Source organism: Anoplolepis gracilipes, chromosome 1 (genome assembly GCF_047496725.1).
Source record: "Anoplolepis gracilipes chromosome 1, ASM4749672v1, whole genome shotgun sequence".
Taxonomy (NCBI): domain Eukaryota; kingdom Metazoa; phylum Arthropoda; class Insecta; order Hymenoptera; family Formicidae; genus Anoplolepis; species Anoplolepis gracilipes.
The window spans coordinates 11,835,902-11,856,485 of record NC_132970.1 but is presented as its reverse complement, the minus strand read 5'-3'; the positions used below and the strand labels follow the sequence as shown (position 1 = coordinate 11,856,485).

Genomic DNA, 20,584 nt, shown 5'->3' with positions numbered 1-20,584 from the left:
TTTCTTTGGGATCCAAGTTGTACAGACGCGACGTGACGTCTAAATGGTACCGTTGCTCAGGATGCGAGCAGAAGGAAAAGAAAGAACGTGCGTGTATAGCTACAGTATATCTACCGTAACAAATCGTTCTTGCGCTTCCTCCTCGCATCATTTGTGAAGCTTTGCATCGGGACCAGTTATCCGTAAGCCGACCGCTTATATTGACCCACTCTCACTCTCACCTTTCTCTTTCCCTCCGTCTCTTTAGATTTTCTCCTCTCAAGAAATGGCACTATCTTCTCATGCGAGTCTATCAGAACGATAAGAGCCTATATATACGTATGTGACTCTATAAAACTGTATAAATTTTTATTTTCAAGTTATAAGTTGAACGATTGAAAATCACAAACATTTCTCAATCGCTTAAATTGAAAGAGTTTTCGGATACACGAAAAGAAGTTTAATGTCTAAACTAACAAATTCAAAATCAAAGAATTTTCGGATTTTGCATATATAAAGTCTCTCATTGTCAGATTAAATTAAATACAAATAAAATGTTAAAAAGTGACGAATATAATTGGGCGGATTCAATATGTTTCGGTAAGTAATTAATTATAATCTTTCTACAGTTTGAGAATGAAATATTTTTATTAATCTCAATCTTTATAACAAATTTCTCTCGAGAGATAAAGATTCTAACAATATGTAGACTTTATTTTTAAACGGAATACTATTTTTTTACGTCTCAAATACTACAGTTATAACATGATAAAAAAATTAAATAGCTCTTTCTTACAATTTTAACTTCGCCTATCTCAACAAATCGATGTTGAGCATGAAAAAAAGCAAGAAGAATTTTCTTCCTTGAATTTTTTTTTCATTTTGTTGTTTAGGAATTAAAGAATAATTAGAGGTAAAGCGTACGTGGAAAATGCATAAGACGGAAGAACGGCATGTGTTTTGGAACTGCAGCTGTAACCGCAGGGATTGTCGATAAATCTCATTAGCAATTCGATGTTAAAAATCAAAATGGCATAGCAAATATCTTTTGTAGACGCAGCAAGCGAATAATACTTTTCCCGACTGCGCGATGTAAATAACGTGTAAATAACGTGTATCTATGCCTAGATGGGCAAACTGTTACGCAACTCGCGTAAAGCAATTGCCTTGACGAGTACAAGATATTCGATAATGATATTCGCAATTGGACTAGATGATCGCGCGTAAACGAGTTAATTGATTAATTGCACAGCGCGGTGCAAAGGATGCTTGCTAAGGAAGACATCGCCGTCAGTCGACCACAACGTCCAGCTACGATGAAGGACACACTTCTAGTAGCTCTGCTTCACCTGTGCTGGAATTCTCTCCCGGAAGTGTGTTCCTCGAGGTAAATGACTTCGTACTCCTTTAAACGTCATTTTCGCCTCATTACGCACAGCGCGACAAAACGTCGTCGCATCGTTTCGTCGCGGCGTCTTTTCTCGCTTTCGAAAAAGGATGAAGAAAAACGTGCAAGTAATTTTGCGCTTGAGAACTAGAGAAAAGAAAGTCCCAAGTAATTTTATTTTGACACACGCACACACACACACACACAGTTGCAGCAATTTCTTATAACGTACATTTCCGCTATATTATTTTCAATTAATTATTTTTGGCAATTTGTGTCAGCAGAGAGTCTGTTCCCTAGATTTTTATTTTTTCAAAATTATATTATCTTTTATATTTATTAAATTAAATTTTAAATTATTTCAGCGGTTATAACAATTTAATATATTTTTATTTACTTAATAATTATGCGTATCTATATTATAAAAATAAAAATAGATGAAAAATTCAATAAGATGTTTCTGATTTTCAACGATAAAAATAGAATAGGAAACGCTTAAAAATATATAAATTGTAAATTAAAAAAGAAAAGTATAAAAATCCTTGAACTTTTAGAATATTCTCTTGTATTTAGAAAAATCAGAGAAATTATCTCATGGAAATTTATTGGGACTTGAAAATAATTTTTTTTAACTATCTCTCATAATTTGACTCTTATATTGTAGATAATGAGTAATATATCGATAAGCCAAGTTGTAAATTATGTGTCTAAAATATATTATAAATATATATCAATCTCTCTAATTATATCTTCAAAATTTCTTAATAAAATATTGAGTACATTTTCCTTATAGTAATTTTTAGTAATAAAAAATACAAATGTTGTACAAGTGAAAAATGTTTAGCTTACAATAGTTATTCAGGTTTTTTCAATACATTTGCAAACCTAGTACTTGAAACTTAAGTAGTTTTATGGATTTCCTTCGCATGAGAGAAAAGCATTAGAAACACATAGAACTAGAACTCTTATTTTTTAAAATTTACTAAAAATTCTTTAAACTATTAACTTCTTAAATTATTTCTCTTTACCTTAAATTTTGAACAAAAAAGTCTGGAAGATCAGGGAAATTTTTGTAAAATTTGAATAAACATCCTAGTCACAGATTTATTTTGTAATTAATATTTAATTTTTTAATTAAAATTATATACATATATATATATATATATATATATGTATACAGGCCAAATAACTTGTTACAAGACATTTATTTCCTTGAAACTATTAATGATATCAAAGAAATTTCTTTTGTAGTTTTTATAGTTTGTTAAGTCTTTTAATGATAAACAAGGCATTTACTAACAATATCTTAAAGAAAATTACAAAAAAATAAAATCTTATTTTTTAAATGGAACCATCCTAATTTTTTTATATAAATCGATTTGGCAATAATCTAGCATAAAAACTATAGGTATGATGGCCAAAAATTGAATAATTTACGAGATATTTTATATTTTAATTTGACATTGTTTTACATATAAACTATGAAATATCTCGTAAACTATGAAATATCTCATAAATCGAGTTTTTACCATCATACCTTTATAACTTTTTATGCAGAATGACTCAATTAGGTAAAAAATTAGGGTAGTTCCATTTTTTAAAAATTAGGTAGGTAGTTCCATTAAAAAAAAATAAAGTTTCATTTTTTGTAACTCTTAAAGAAATTATTAGATCTTTAGAGAAAATACTTTTTGCACTTTTTATAATTTAACGCATTTTAAAATGCCTTGTCATAACATGCGCCTGTAGTGGTAGACAATGACATTGTCATGACAAGGCATTTTAAAAGGCTTTAAATCATAAAAACTGTAAAAAGAATTTTTTTGCTACTTTTAAGTTTCAGAAAAAATAGCTTGTAACATTACAAGTTATTTGGTCCACTGTATATATATATATATATATATATATATATATATATATATATGAAAATATGAATGGCACACGTACAATTATACATAGAATTTTCTATATATAAACTATTCTATACAGAATTATATGATATATATATATATATATATATATATATATATATATATATATACATATAGAATATAAATATATAATTAAGTATAAATAAAATCCTATGTAAAATATTTTATATATAGAAAATTCTTTGTAGAATTGTGTGTGTGCTATTCTGTCATTATATATTATATAATTATGATTGGAAAAGCAAGTTAAAACAAACACAAATTGGAAAATAAATTTGTCACAAGTTGCCAGAAATAATTAATTAAAAATAACGCAAGTGCGTAAGTTTACATTATATTAAGAAATTGTTATAATTTTATGTATAAACAATATGTAATTTTTGAAATCAACTAACAGTACTTAAGTAAATGTTATTTGACTTTGCCAGTTTCACAACCTGATTAAGCTCACTCATATTTATCTGTATTATTTATTAATTCATTTTTAAAAACATATATCTATGCACGTAAGTACTTAGACTTTCGCAAACTTCTTGTAAAAAGATAAATTTTTTAACTTATCATTTTCCTCTGTTTTTCAACAGATAACAAACATCTGCCTGCAAATAGATACAGACTTAACTCGCTCGCTTCGACTTCTCTCTCTCTCTCTCTCGCGAGATCAAATAAGTATTACCTAACCAGAAAGATAAACATCGCGATTTTATCTCGATGCACGTACAAAACTGTATTGGAGTAGAAATATTTTTCCATGTTTAATTTTTTTCAAGAATTTTCAATGAGTCAGATATATAATACGATAATTTAAATAACAATGAATGCCGACAATAATGAATGAGCAAATTAAGTCAACACAACGTTAACAAACAAAAAATTTTAATAACATAACATTTTTGCAGCTCATTCAATGAGAATGTCAATAATTGCACTATGACGTCGAGGCTAATTCTGCCAAAACGTTACGTCAAAGGTAAATTGCAGCGTATGAAACGTTTCTAACGGACAATAAAAAATAAAATTTAAATTGAAACAAATTTTTAATTTGCAAATTTTGTAAATTTTACTTTTGTAGAAATTAGACCGCCGTCGGAGAAAGGCGCACCTGTAGTGGTAGACTTCAATATTTTAGTAGTCGATATTAATTCCATAAATGTTGAAGATATGGATTTTCGGTAAGCTTATTATTAATTATTATTTTAATTACTATTAATTATTTCATATAATTTTTTATCACAGTGAATTAAAATTGTATCTATATACAGTTCTTTTTTAATTAAAAAATACAAAATCTATATAATTAAAGAGAAACAATAAAGATTATGTAAATATATAGTGTGGACATGTTCGTCAGTCAGAGTTGGGTAGAATCTCGATTTGATATGTCTCACAATCAGAATATTTTTGAGGATGACGACGATTATGTGACACTTCCGCCAGAACTCTTCGATAACCTTTGGCAACCTGATCCGTATTTTTTAAATTCGAAGGTTTCCGGTAAGTATTGCAAGTAGCAAAAAATATCTTGCGAATTAAAATATAAATTATTGCATATTAATAATTTGTCAGAAATTGCGACTTTGAGCCACAAGTTCTCACTGGTCACATTATATCGGAATAAAACCGTCAAATATTCTGCACGAATTAATGCCATTGTCGCCTGTCAGATGGAATTTCAATTGTATCCAATGGATATTCAAATTTGCCCAATTTACATAGAAAGCTGTAAGTATTAGCCTTAAATACGCATGTTAATAAAAAGTGATAAAAGATTAATGATGTATCAATTTCATACATATTTCTACATAAAAAGTATCATTTTAATTCAATATTTATATTTTAATATTTAATTTTAATTTAACATTTTAAAATTTTTATTGAATATTTATAATTTTAACTTAACATCTCTCATAGAGAAAAGTTATTATTACACCTCTTCGGAATATGTATATTGTGCACGGATACCACTTTTCTTATAGATCTATCTTTAAAAGCGAGGATAAAAAAAGACGAGAAAAAAACAAGTATCTTCAGATAAGACTCCGGTAAATTTGTTCATTCGTTACAATCCGGATTATTTGTCGCAGTTTCCTACAATCGGAAAAAATTGCGTTTGAAATGGGGCGCGAGTGGTGTTACGGTGAATCCCGAATTGAAGCTCTTGCAATATGACATCGGGAAGCCTGCGGTATTCGAAGAAACTATAGATTATATGCTGGAAAAAAACGGTATACATCTGAAGTTTAATCTTTATTTATATTTAATAATATAATTAAATATAAAATCTTAATTTGCGATCAGTTATTCAATTTTATTATATGTTAAATATTACATATTAAATCAAATTTTTTAAATCTATCTGGAGAAAAAAGTTCATATAATATATTAATTATATATAAAATACGTATCCATATATATTTTTTTGTATAATTTCTGTCTGTATGTATAAAAAATAATAAGGGAAATAATAAAATATAATTCTTGTAGGAAATTTCTCGCGACTAGTGGTCTTTTTTCGTTTTGAGAGACAAATCGGTCATCACTTGATACAGACGTTCGCGCCCTCGACTCTAGTGGTGATGCTCTCCTGGTTCAGTTTCTGGCTGGGCTTGGACGCGATTCCTGGTCGAGTGGCTCTTCTGGTCACGAGTATGCTTACACTAGTGACGATGTTCACCGGACTTAAGAGCGACATTCCGCCAGTAGCATATATCAAAGTAAGTTTGCGAATGTACTCAAACAATCTTCGAGCTCTCTGTATAATGTAGGGTGTACCTTTGTGTCAATTTTTTTTCTTTCACACTTTTTGAAAATTTATGAGTTATTTACTTATACAGGCATTGGATGTCTGGATGGCTGGTTGCATGATGTTCGTATTTGCAGCTTTGGGTGAATTCGTCGTCGTCAAGGTGCTCGACTTGCGACACGTAGAGAATGATTCGCAAAGTTCCACGGGATCTCGCTCCTTCTCGGTTCGAATTATATATAAATCTCGTCCAGACAATCCTTACCAATTGTATCCCACATCTCTCTCTTTGCTGAATATTAATTATTTATTTTTAGCGATTAACGACGATGAATAAAGGATCGAACATCTGGAACGATGAATTCATTTACACAACTAAATCGAAAAATAAGCGAACTGGTAGTCATCTGCTACCAACTCTGTGGCCGTTAGATCCTGGATGTCAGACGACGCAGATGCGTAAAACGCGCTCTCAGAAAATTGATTGCTATAGCAGAATTGTGTTTCCTATACTCTTCTTACTTTTTATCGTTCTATATTGGCCGATAGTATTACTTAAAAAGGCGTCGTAATGAAAAAAATAATAATTTAGATTATAAATCTTTTCGTATACATGTTGTCTATAATTGAAATTTCTTTCGTATCTATTGAAATACATGAATCAATGTCGATTAAATTAAAAAATATCAAAAATGTGTAAAGATGGCACATATTTTTGTCCGACATTTGTATTTATTTTTCCTGTACAAAAATTTCATATATACACTGTCTTTTGCTTCTATGACATTTAAATAAGGTTCAATCAATTTCCATTTCTACAGTAGCATCAGAAAGCGATCCATCTTCTATCGTGATAGCGGAATATTTTGATATATTTTTTGCAGATTTTAATTCCCCTATATTCAATATATAACGTATTGTATATTGATTAAAATCACATCTGCAAAAGAGAATAACATTTTCAATTGTCTCCCTGTTTATAGTAACACATGTTATTACAGTCGAGAAAATATAATATGAGCTTACATTCTACTCAAATCGTCGTATTTCTTCTGCATATTCTTATGTAACATTAATAATATCGGCATTTGAAGTGCAGTATTAATCCGCGACCCGTGTTTTGTCAGAATTGTTTCTATCCATAGAAGATAAAAATGTATATGCCTAGTTGATTCCAGTTCAGACGCTATAAATTTCAGTAGCTTTTCCACATAAATGTCTGGCATACTTGTCGCCGTTAATTCAACTGTAGTATAATGAGAAAATAATAAATACCCATTTATATATCATTCATTGATAAAATTATTAGTACGTTTAATTAAAGATATACATAAACTCTTACTTTCTTTGTATGGAATAGCTTCTATAACTTGTTGCGTTAATAGCTTCTCATTTAATTTCAGTGCCATCATTAGAGCTAAAAGAATAATATCGCGTTTATTTTATTATCATTAATCTGGTATAAAAATGCTTATACCTTTTGCATAGTCGCGTTCATCAAGTGTTTCTTTTACAGTATCCGGAGTAACCCCAAGTTCCAATTGAAACGGATCAAACATCAATCCAATATCCAAAGAGTATATCAGTAAACCTTCCGTTGTTACTGCAGCCCATGCTTGTCCTATTTCACAAAATACAAACTGAGTCATTTATCTTGATCACTTTAAATTACTCATAACCTTTAATTTAATTTTTTTAAATTTAATTACTCATACTTTAGTTTGTATTACTTTTTTAAAATTATAGGATATCAAGGGATATAATACAATAATCAGTTTTTTATCTTATTTTTTTATCAGACATGAGTAATTTAAGATGATAAAGCTAGGTGACTCCTCTTTATACTGATTATTTTAAAATTGACAATTATTTATTTTTACCTGTTGGAGAGAATTGTAAGCAAAATACTCTCACTTCCGGTTTGACTCTCCTGCTTGCCATATCGCCACTCTTGACACCTGGTAATTGTAACGATCTGCTTCCACCGTCTCGATACTCGATTAAGGCTTTGTTTCCAAATTCGGACATATATTTCCTATTTATAACATCCTGCGAAAGTCGAAATAAAGCGTTAACTAAAGGGTCCTAACATTATAACATAATTTGGATAAAAACGGAATAAAAAAGTATAGTATTATTTTTTGCGATTAATCACAAAAACAAAAAAAGAAATTGTTTCTTACGTCCACACCGTCCAGAGATCTATTCTGCGTGATCTCATATTTTTTCAACAATATTGATTCTCGGACATTATAAATGCATACATTCTTGGAACGACCACCGGCTAATATACATGCACCGTCGGCCGAATAACATAAAGTAGTGAAGGCTCTGAAAATCAGATTTAAACAAATTAAAACATATTTTATAATACTTCTTACAAACTACTTACTTGCCCTGCAAATTTTTCTTTGCTGTAATGAGGTCTGTTTTTGATCTACCAGCACCTAAATCGTTTCTGCCTTCGATGAAACCTGTTTGTCTTGCTGTTTTACTCTCGAAAAACGTAATCTGTCCATCTAATGTAGCGACAGCAATTTCTTCCCCATTTGGTTTGTAAGTTACGCACAACGCATCAGCGATTAATCGTATAGTCTCGTGCGCGGAACCGTTTTCGACGGCATTCCATATTTTCAATGTTTTATCCCAGGACGCAGACACCAGTTCCGTACTGGCAGGACTGGGATTGAATGCTAAGCTTGCGATAGGTCCCTCATGACCGCTCAATATCTAAAATCGAATATTTTATCAATCGTAATATATAAATGGATACATACATAAGAATCAAATTGTACAATCATAAAAGTTAAAAATTTCGCGATTTACAATATTGAAGATTAAAATTATATGCATGCCTCTAAAAGAGTTCCGAGCTTCATACTCCACAGATACACATCGAAGAAATCTTGACCACCCGCCGCGAGAAACTCATCACTCGCGTCAATCGCCAAGCAAGAGAATTGCACTGGTCGTGGCGACGTGAGAGTTCGAAAGTTTCTGTATCTCGTTAGATCGTATGCTCGTATTGTTCCGTCCAACGAGGCAGACGCGATGAATTTACGATTGTGGCTGAACAGAACGCCAGATATAGACGAGGCGTGTTCGTGAAACGTAAGCGTACAAAATCCGCTTATTGTATTCCATAATTTTACTTTCCCGTCATCGCCGCCTGTCACGATGTATTGGCCGTCCGGACTGTATGCAAGACAGTTCATATTAGTTCTATGTCCTTGCTGTTTCATGGCATATGTCTCGCTCTGCCATTCCCAGACTAGTAGCTGACCAGCATGGGAAGATCCTATAGCTATCCAATCTCCAGTGGAATTTAATGCGATTGATGAGATACGTTGTCGGGATATACTGTAAGCATATACAGTAATTTAAAATAATTTAATATCTAATAATGTGTGATATTATAATAAATGTGTCTAAATATTTTAAATTAATCTTTTCTTGTATAACTTATTAGAATTGTACCTTAATGAATGGATCAAATTGGCGTGCGGCATTTCGTATAAATAAAATGAGCCTACATTAAAACCTATAACCAATATATGAGTGTTCTGATGATAAGCAGCTGCAGTAAGTTTTGGTTTCTTATAGTGCTTCAGAAGTTCATTTGCCAAATAAAAAGTAGCTTCCTTTCTGTAACCTAGCATTTTGATTTCTGTCTTTTTGACAGTATTATCCTCTTTCATAGCATCCTCTTCTTCATCATTTTCCAACAAATTACCTAATAAAATATGTACTTTTATAAAAAAAATAATGTTTTACTTAATCTTACAATATAATTTGTAAATAATATGGAAATTAAAAGATCTTATAGGATATAGAAAATTTTATCATCACCTGATTCTAATAATTTACGTTCAGCACGAGCTTTTTGCTTTTCTGTTCTTTCTATAATTTTTTCTATATCAATATCATCCTCACTGTCACTGTTACTATCTTTAGACTTCTCTTTTTTTGCAGGTGGTTGCCATTCAACCCAATCGTCCGGCTCGAGTGTGCATTCCCAGACACAAAGTCGGCCATTTCTATAAAAGAAACCAAAATGTATAACCCTATAACTTATTTGTATAAAATATTTCTGTTCAAAATTATAATAAAACTATTTCTGAAGCAACAATAATAATCAAGAAACTATCAATTTAAACATAATAAATGTCGATATTTTACACTTACTTGCTAATAGTATACATATCATAATCTTTACTTTCGAAGAAACATGCTACTATTACATCAGCGTGACCACCCAATGTAATCCATTTAAGATTCGCACATTTTTGTAAACTATATAACTTTATAGTAGTATCTTTTGAACCAACTGCTAATAGTTTTGAATCAAAAGACCAACTAATGCATGTAGTTTCAGCAGTAGCTCCATGAAATGCACGTTCCATAATAAACGGATTATAATTTCCCGTTTGTAAACCTGGTGCATTAAAAACGAAAACTGAAACGTGGAAAGAAATGTTATTTTAATTAGTAATTATAAAAATTATATATGCTTTCATAAATATAGGTTTACATATTTATAATGATATATACATACCACCACCTCCTTTGCAAACTGCAAAATGTTTTCCATCAGGAGAAAACTTTACACATTTGGGACAGCCTTTAAATCTATATTTATGTAGAATAACTTTACTTATTAAACTGATTATATGAGCCTCACCATCTGTGAATATATTATAAAATTATTTTTTACAAGAACATTTTTAAATTCTTATTAAATATTAATACAAATTATATTGCTACAATATGTACATATACAAAAAGAAATCTTACCTGTATTAATTGCAACTAACATAGTGCCATTTGGCGATATATCAATAGTAATATAATCAAATCTGCTTTCCACAGGAAGGGTGATAGATTTATTACTGTAAAAAAAAATAATTCTTATATATAGTATAAAATTTTGTAGGAATTCTTATCATATAATATTTATAAAAAGTTTCTTGAAGCTTTTAGATATGTGATCTATGTTCATTATGTTCATTTATACCTACTTTTTTAAGTCAAAAATTGTAATTCTATTTCCTACAGGACTAATCACTGATAATCCATCTGGAGAAAAGAGTAAGTCTCCTTTACGGTAAACTGTACCAAGTAAATTACTAAACTGTAACAGAATATATATATATATATATTTATTTATATTTTAAATGTATAGTATTTGTCTTTAATAACTTACAATAACTATATCAGCATATATTGCTTATAATTAAACTAACTAAATGTAAAATTTGTTTAAAAATCCATATATATTTCCATGTATATTTATTAATTTTAATAAATTATTAAAAAAATATAATTATATTTCATAGAGAGGTTAGAAACATTATATGCTGGAAACATGTGAAAACTTCGCAATTTAACGCAAAAATACGACCATATATTATGCAATTTTCCAAATAGTATTTTACCTTGTACGAGAATTTCATCTTTCTCTTTCAATATCAAATAAATATTCTTCAAAAACACGTGACAGGTCAGGAGATACCGGGGATACGGAAATTTCTTATATTTCAGGTCCAACTTGAACTCCACATCTTATATCCTATACTTTGCCACAAGATGGCTCTGTTTGGGCAGGGTTCCAATCTTTGCTAAGCGGGTTCGAGTCTTCGCTAAGTATTTGAATGAATTTTTTATTTAGATAATTATCGTATCTCAATCATATGAAAAATATCAGTTGTGCGATATTTATCATGTGATAAAAACTCTTTAACAAGTATCTTTGATAAATCAAGCTTCAAAACGATATCTAAAAAGGATATTTGTTTGAGAATTTATTTATCGTTAATAAAAAAAATCGAAGAAAATATAATAAAAATGTGATGAATAACTAAGTAGAACAGAAAGTTACGAAAACATTAAAATAATAAGAAATAATCGAATTATAATTAAAAAATGAGTTTTTATAGCAATTTACTCGTTATTTTAACGTCGTCGTCATTTTCTGTCGTCTATCTATTTTCTTCTTTTCTATCTGTTTTCTGTTCTTTCTGATGTGTATATTTGACATTTATTCTTAAATAATACCTACTTAGCAGACTCGATAAAATTACTTAAATCTAATTTAATTTAATTTATTAGAAACTCTCCAATACCAAGAAGGTGTAATTAGGTCAAGGATACACGAACGTTGATCAAATAAGACAGAAGCTGCTGAGGTCCATCAAAATATATCGTAATAACAATGACAAACAAAAACGGACACATTTTTCAAGACAATTTCACTCGACATGTGTCCTACTCGTATCACGTTCAATTTTAATCATCAATGTACCGTTCACCCTACTCTTTTTGAAAGTTCGCATCCAACGCAGTAACTCAGCTGACAGTTGAAACACGCGGTCATGTGCCTGCGAGAAGTCGCCCTGAATCTCGCGATATCATGTCACGCGCTCGCGACGACGAAATCGTGCGCGTCGGCGCGGCCAATCGGCAATCCGTACGCCGGATAGTGGGGATGGGACGTGGCGGGCGATTGGCGGCGGGCGCGCGTCACCGGCCAATCGCGACTCGACTACGCGCCGACACGGCGCACGACCACCTTCCACCGAGCGTTGATCGCTCGTCACTCATCACATGACCCGCGGCACTGTGCTCCGGTGTAGGCCATATTTGACAGTGGCCCACTAGTTTAGCGACGTGAGTGACGTGAAGATTGTTCTACGTTCGACGATCCGTGCGACCGCCACGATCGGCAACCTGTAAATACATCCGCGCTCAACTCCGATCGATCGAGAGATCCGACAAATCAAGCCACAATGAGTTCAATTGACGATGGAGCCCCGATATACTCGCCGTTCTTCGGCGTTATGGGCGCCGCCTCTGCCATCATATTTTCCGGTGAGTTTCAACTGTTGTCAGCCCACCATCGCCCTCGTGATCTCGCTCGCGAGATCGCTCGGGGATTGCATTCAAACTTCCTTTGCGGAAGTGAGGAAACGCTCGGATACATCGGTTTCTGATCATCATCGTCATCGACGACGACAACGACGATGACGACGATAACGATGACGGCACGATATAATATATCCCACGCCATTTTCTCGAACGGCGTAAGACGGACGAAAAATCCCTCGTCGGTGTGCGAATAGCGCGGCGCGCGCGGATTATCGATCTCCTCGCGGAGAAACGTTGGGGGAGCGTTTTCCACGAATGTTCGCGGCGACGCGACGTCATGTGCCGACGAGACGCGTGACGTTCCGCGAGAGTCGTCGCGACGACGAGAGGCTGCCTGAAATTTCGGATGCGTTATCTTCTTATCATGCTCGGGCAGGAATCGTAATTCCTGCCTCCTTCCCTCCCCTCCCTTCCTTCTCCCCTTTAACGGCCTCACAAATCGATTTCTTTTTTTTTTTTCTTCTTTATTCTCTATATCGCTCGTCGATTCAATCTTCTCGTTTCGCGTTAGTTCTGATCGAAGGCTATTTTCGCAATCCGCGAAAACGCGATCCAAGTGTCCGCGCCGTGGATTCTCGAGGAATGTCCACGCTTTATTCGCGGATCCGCGGGTCGATCCGGGCGCAGCTTATTTCGTAATGCTGACCTCGGATGAGCGCGCGCCGCTAGAATTTTGCAAGTCTCGGAAAAGCGACAGAGAAGAGAGAGAGGGAGAGAGAGAGAGAGAGACGAATCGACAGATATTTGAGCGGGCGTGCGCCTCGTGCGTGTCACGAGACACGCTTCCTCGCTATAATTTGTTCTCTTTACCTGCACCTTCTTACACTTTTTCCCTCCTCTCTTTTATATTTTTACTGGTATCCAGATATAAATTTTGACACAAATGTCGATTAATCGGCGAAAAATCGATTTTTCCACTCTCTCCTTTCCGTTCTTTATATATTTTTTTTTTTTCTCCTAAAAATACGAAAAGAAGTATAGATTATATTTCTCTCGCAAGAAGCGAACGCACCGCGTATTGATTTATATTTAATGATTTTCCCGAATTTGCGGCAAACGATATGGCCCCCGCGGGATCGCCGCCAGCGTCGCTTACCATCGGAAAGATCAATACCTTTTCCTGTACGAGCCTTCGACGCTTTTCTCATCAATGGGCATACATTTGCGCGATTACATCGTAAACGAAGCGAACATCACACTTTCCTCCCTTCATCATCATTCCCTGAAACGTATCGATCAAAATTATCAATTATCTGAACGTCCTATTTACGAGACGTTCGTAATTAACTTTTCACTGTATTCGAGTTCTTTTATGATTATTTGGATGACAGAGATGGGAGAATTTTATATATATAACCAACAAGAATGCAAGTTTAATTCCAATTATTCGCGTTTTTTTTTTTTACAAAGTTTAAAAAAAAAATAAAAAACGAAAGAAATCGAGAAATAAGAAACTCATTTATTAGCCTTGCAATATTTGACATAAACTAAGCAGCAAAATCGACCTACACGAGCATCCGTGATATTTATTTACGTACAATAAAGTGCTCACGATAACGCACATATGTTCGAAATATCGGCGATTAAATGGTCATAATTGATATACATATAATTAGGGTATAAAAACGCGTTGGAGAAACAAAAAAAAAAAAAAGGAAAAGATGCACAATCGCACCTTTCGTGCAGCCACGCCTCCCCCCTCCCCCTTCCCCTACTCACGGGATAGGACTTGATTGTCATGTGACTGCCAACGTGAGAATCATGTGACTGCAATTTCCAGGACTGGGCTGGGTATCCGTAAAGATACCTGTCGCGCCGCTAAAATCGGCCGAGTTTCACGGAGGATCTTATCCTATGAATTTTATTCTCGTCATTTTTTCGACGAAAATGGCGTGGGACAAAAATTATTTTCGTCCGCTGTGCAACGAGTTCTGGATCGATAATCTTTTCGTGCACACTCTTGGCGGCTAAAACCGCCAAGAAATGCACAGTGCGTCTGGAAAATACATGCGGCACGATTTATTTTACGATTCCTTTTACGAGATATTTTCGGCGGCTTTCTAGGACGGAGAGTTAATTCACGCAGAATTATACTGTCGATCTAAAAATGAATTTATTTCGCTTTAAAAATGTCGGACGACACGCCGTTCGCATATATCTCAAACATTTATTAAATTTCTATTAAATTCACTAATTCTAAAATCTATTAAATTCATTTCTATTCAATTCACTAATGACAGAAAAGAATTTTGGATTGCTTGAAGACAGTTGTAGTTAAATACTAAGCTGTTTGGATATACAGGCAGTTTACTAAATTTATTTTATAGTCAAATTTGACAAAATTTTAAATGTTATGTAGATAATAATTGTTATTATTATTCCATCATTTATTCTATTAGAAAAACAGATGAATGTTTCGACATCTAACATTTTTAAATTAACTTTACATAATTTTTAAAGTGCTTTAAATTAAATTATTATTATATTTACTTCTACATTATATGTCATTAATTAATAAAAAAACATTAATTTGGGAACAAAATATATAAAATAGAATGTAAGAATTTTTTACACAGTACACATATAATGAAATATTATATACACTTTTATTTTACAGCTTTGGGAGCAGCGTATGGCACAGCAAAGGCTGGTACAGGAATTGCAGCTATGTCTGTTATGAGGCCAGAATTAATCATGAAATCCATCATTCCTGTTGTCATGGCAGGTATCATTGCCATTTATGGTCTTGTAGTGGCTGTTCTCATTGCTGGCAATCTTGAGAAAGTCCCTAAATATGACCTGTATACGTACGTATCTCATTTAACACTTTTTTTATATAACAATTACAAACGTTACAATAAATCTGCTACTGTAACAATATCATGATACAAATGAAACGTTATATAATGTAATTACAAACTTCAGTTTTTATGATGTGCTAAGACCTAAGAGAAAAGAATATAATGATAATAATCTATTTCTTACACACATAAAGGAGAAAATAAATCTGTAATTGACATTAATTTTTGTTCTTGTATATTAGGGGGTTCACCCACCTGGGCGCCGGTTTGGCCGTAGGTTTCTCCGGTCTAGCTGCCGGATTTGCTATTGGCATTGTCGGTGACGCCGGTGTCAGAGGCACCGCTCAGCAACCTCGTCTTTTCGTCGGCATGATTCTGATTTTGATCTTCGCCGAAGTATTAGGTCTCTACGGTTTGATCGTCGCCATCTATCTATACACCAAGTAAACGGTCAGTAATGGCATCCTATTACCTGCCACATGGCTCCATGCAAGACATGTCGCCTGCAACCAACAACGCTCCCCGACTACTATTATGGCTAAAAAAAAAAAAAAAAGAAAATTTGTTTCGATATTTTACTTAATCACGTTACTCCATGCATACCTATCTACTTCTTACCATCTCGGCTCATCTCTTTGCGCGTTTCTCCTCCCCTGTAATATTGTAAACTCAAAAATCGATCTATTTAGCGTCCGAACATTTGTAATCACACACCAACGCCATTATTCATCACAAATCGTACAATTATATCTATGATTGAGAAATGCGCCTGACACTCTATTGATATTTCACAATATCGATGCGCGATGGTGTATTTCAATGCTATGGTATGCGAGTGTATAGCAAAAAAAGATAGAAAGAAAATGGAGAACAACGGCCGACAGGGAAATACATATGATATATATATATATATATGTATATATACATATGTAGAGAGAAGATCTCCTACGTTAATTCCACTGTCGAACATTTCTCTTTCACTGTATAGTAATCATCATTTGTAGCTTAGTACAACATTGAATTACCAGTTAAAGTAATCGGCTCTACTTGAGTGTATAAAAGAAACCATGTTATTGATAAAAGAATATTTAGCACAATTATATATATAAATATATATATATATATATATATATATTAAACGCGCGAAACGGCAGGTACGCGAATAAGTATCACTTAAGAGAACAAAAAAAATAAAAACTCTAAAGAAATGAAATTATGTTATCGGAATAGAAATATGTATGTAAGTGTAGGCGACACGCGAATCGCGTGTGATAAAACGGCGTAATATAACTGAGAGAGAAAAAGAGAGAAAGAAAAAAAAGAGAGTGAGAGAGTGAAATTGTATCGGACAAGATCTCGCGTGGACGGAGATTGTTCAGTTGAAAAAATTAATAGAAGAATGATCGACGAAACTTTGGTAAAAAAGAAGTATGAATGCAAATAGTAGTTGATCAACAGATACACACGATAGTATTAAGTTAATTGAGAGGCTGCTGGACGCGGCGAAATTTTCGCATTTTCACGGTTATTCATGGACAACGATACGATCGGCGCGATAGAGACGAGAGAAAAATCCCGTCTAATCGTCTGTAGAAACCGCAAAGGCCAGCGGTCGACATCCGATTAGATGTGCGACTTTTTATTCGATAGATTATATGCACATATACCTATATACATATTATTTCCATCGCTGTGAGCAGAAAGAAACGTCATCGTATGTCAATGGAGTAACGGAGATGTGAAAAAGCTTGCGTAAAATCATATAAAAACACCGTACGTGTACCAGTAGACACATCATATACACACAACAGACACACAAAAAAGGACAAACACATTTGATAGCGAGGAATTATCTAAGAAGAGAGAAGTTATACGATGATAACGAGACATGTGTAAACGGAGAATAATTCGTACATTCCATATTAAGTTTGTTCAATGCAGGCGAGTGGGCGTTTGAAAGAAAAAGAAAAAAGAAACAAAATTCACACAGTTCGCTACGTCAACATTCGTCGCGTTGGATGGATTGTCCGATTGGGAGCTGATGATTACATCCCTCGCGTGTGTCACGATCTTTCGAGCTGCACCTCTTCCCAAAATTTTTATTACAGAAACGAAGGATATAAATGGATAGAGAAAGAGAGTGAAACCCGAAAAAAACGCCCGCTTGCCATTCTTTCGACTGTGCAGTATTTTCTACCTAAGAAGAATCAATGTATAGGCGCATTTCCGAGAGGAAAGCACGAGATGTCATCAAGAAAGTTGAATTGATAAAGTTTGAAAAACCGACATGCGAATCGAAGAAGGAATTAACAATGCTCTTCTCCCCTCGAAAATGCACCTACATATATGAATGTCTCAAGATTACCGAAAACACACAATAGATTCGACGTCATCGTCGAGGAAAAATGGAACGGCAAGATGCGGAAGAGAAGTTATACTTTTCCGGAAAGTCGCGCGTACATAATCATAAAGCGCGCCGCTATAAAAGGAAATCTAATTCACGAGCGAGCCGGGGAGCGGTGGTGGTGGTTTGTTTATCTATTTTTTTTTTTTTTTTTTTTTTTTTTTTTTAATGTCACTTTACGCTTTACGAGCAAAATGCAGGCACATAAAAAAAACAATTTTAATTGCGCCAAATTATCTTTCTTCCCCCCTCGCGCATATTTCTCCCTATTGTATTTTAATATGTAACACATTGAAGCACACAAAAATGATTATATATCGAGGCAAAAATGTATCCGGGATTTAATTATAGTTATGCGCGCGCGTGTGATGTATATACATACCACCACAATGCTTCACGCTACGATAATTAAAATTTAGGCTAGATTAGGGTTAGGTATTGTTGTATACCAAAACCTCGTGTAGCTGAATGAACGGTAATTCTTCAAATAATATATATATAATGAAAGGATGTGTATATGTATGAACGAGCGATTGGGTGAGAGAAGGAGTGATTGAAAGAGTATGAGAGAGGAGATGCATGAGAATGAAAGATAGATGCACTTGGCAGGGGGAGCAGAGAGAGAAAGAGACCACCACCCCACCCCCGCCCTCGCCCCCAACCCCCAACTCTATTATCTTCCAGTGTTACTAATAGACTCATTGTTGAGCGCGAAAAAGTGATACTGATTGACGATGATTATTTATGTTATAATTCGTCCTCGATGTTACAGAGAAACCGTGTTTAATAAAAATTTCATTTGGACAAAAAAAAACAAAGGCGGAATCACTCAACCAGTCATCGGGAGTTTTACCTGGAGTGTGTCTGATCCGAAGAATAAGCGGCTCGGATTCCAATCGACTAGACTCTTTCAAAGCTGATAGAAAAAGATCGTAAATCTTGAAACAAAGACTTGTCATTTTTGCTAGTTATTCGTATATCAGTTTTATTTATCGAGGAGAGATTAGAAGAATCTGTCGTCGGAATTCCAACCCGCTTATTCCGGGATACTCTGTATATAAAGTACATACAGAGTATAAATCTGGTAGCCGAATATATACAATATATATATATATATGCATGAATTTGAGATATCCATTTTTATCACTGCCATTCAATCGAAACGAAAGGGAACGATACATGCACACTTGCTCTACATTCAGCACACAAATATACACATACACTAGCACACGCATATTTGGTTGCGATATATATTTTAGCATCATACTCCCAGTGCAACAAAACGTGTAGCGCAAACGCTTTGTGTTCATTTGCGGGAAGATTACTCCGGAAAGAATTTACAAATGCGAATACGTGAGATGTTAATTATGTTTCACGATGTCTTAATTTTGACTTTCCGAAAATGATAATAAAATGTGAACTTGTCCATTCGAGTCGTGATACTTGTACCTCATTTTCACAAAGCTTTTTAAGAGTTCGATAAAAAAAAATTTTATAAACCCAGAAAAGGAGGAATAATTTCTTGAAGATGCTGAATATAGTTGTCAACGTACGAGGTGCTTTATCATATTTTTGCACGAAATTTGTGATAAATAGTATGATAAAAAGACCATTTTATCTATATCAAGTTATAACTTTGGCATGTGATACATCAGGAAAATTTTATTTCATTTTAAATTAAATATATTGTTAGAATTTTAGTCCTAAAAAAAGATTTCTTATAAAGTGATTAAAATTAATAAGATTTTCATAATTAAATATTCAGTCTATTTCGAGAAAACTAAATTAAACCATTGAAAATTACGGACGCGATCTAACTTTTTTAATAATATAATTTTAAACGAAAAATAAAATTTATTTAAAAGTTACGTTAAACAGAGTGTCTACTCTCTGAAAAAATATGAACAACCTGAAACTTTTAAGGATTTTTGTACCTGAAAAAATTAAAAAATTTTTTCGTGGAATTTTATTGAGACTCAGAGAATTTTTTTTTTAAACTCTCTTTAATAATTTTGCTCTCATATTGTAAACAGTCGACAAGAGCCAAGTGAATTATATGCTGCAAAAAATCTTTAAAATATTTTCTTTAGTTTGGAATTTTGAATAAAAATATCTGGAAGCTCAATTTTCAAGATTTTCAAAAATTTTTTTCTGCGAAATTGACGCATTAACATCCGCGTCTGGCTCTTACATTCGCCAAGTATACACTTGCTTGTTTGTAATTTTCAAGATATTTTTTTACAAATTTTGAGTGGTTAAACTAGCATTTTTTAATCAAATCTCTATTCAAATATTGGGACGCGATAGAGAATCCTTCTGTGGTCAAAATATTAAGAGAGAGAATAAATATTCTTTTTCTTGGATTTTTTATTGAACTGTGTAATTTTAATTTGCATAATGTATGTAATTACACCG

The 20,584-nt window shown here is 33.3% G+C and overlaps 3 protein-coding genes across 3 annotated transcripts; 2 read left to right on the top strand and 1 right to left on the bottom strand.

Annotated features, from left to right (window-relative positions):
• Nucleotides 1-1,289: 1,289 nt before the first annotated feature.
• Nucleotides 1,290-6,646, top strand: Alka (glycine receptor subunit alpha alkaliphile). Its single transcript, XM_072891129.1, has 9 exons — nt 1,290-1,366; nt 4,197-4,267; nt 4,370-4,469; nt 4,631-4,791; nt 4,864-5,019; nt 5,382-5,522; nt 5,782-6,011; nt 6,132-6,266; nt 6,358-6,646. Exons 1-9 carry the CDS (start codon nt 1,296-1,298, stop codon nt 6,610-6,612), a joined length of 1,320 nt encoding a protein of 439 aa, XP_072747230.1. The 5' UTR covers nt 1,290-1,295; the 3' UTR covers nt 6,613-6,646.
• Nucleotides 6,647-6,750: 104 nt separating this feature from the next.
• LOC140664854 (periodic tryptophan protein 2 homolog) lies at nt 6,751-11,612 on the bottom strand. Its single transcript, XM_072890463.1, has 15 exons — nt 11,476-11,612; nt 11,059-11,171; nt 10,835-10,929; nt 10,596-10,724; nt 10,226-10,496; nt 9,890-10,077; nt 9,518-9,773; nt 8,896-9,400; nt 8,433-8,770; nt 8,224-8,371; nt 7,921-8,089; nt 7,518-7,661; nt 7,383-7,457; nt 7,067-7,286; nt 6,751-6,980 (listed from the first exon to the last, which is right to left on the bottom strand). Exons 1-15 carry the CDS (start codon nt 11,491-11,493, stop codon nt 6,839-6,841), a joined length of 2,811 nt encoding a protein of 936 aa, XP_072746564.1. The 5' UTR covers nt 11,494-11,612; the 3' UTR covers nt 6,751-6,838.
• Nucleotides 11,613-12,632: 1,020 nt separating this feature from the next.
• Nucleotides 12,633-19,602, top strand: Vha16 (vacuolar H+ ATP synthase 16 kDa proteolipid subunit). Its single transcript, XM_072891904.1, has 3 exons — nt 12,633-12,907; nt 15,582-15,771; nt 16,008-19,602. Exons 1-3 carry the CDS (start codon nt 12,826-12,828, stop codon nt 16,210-16,212), a joined length of 477 nt encoding a protein of 158 aa, XP_072748005.1. The 5' UTR covers nt 12,633-12,825; the 3' UTR covers nt 16,213-19,602.
• Nucleotides 19,603-20,584: the final 982 nt, after the last annotated feature.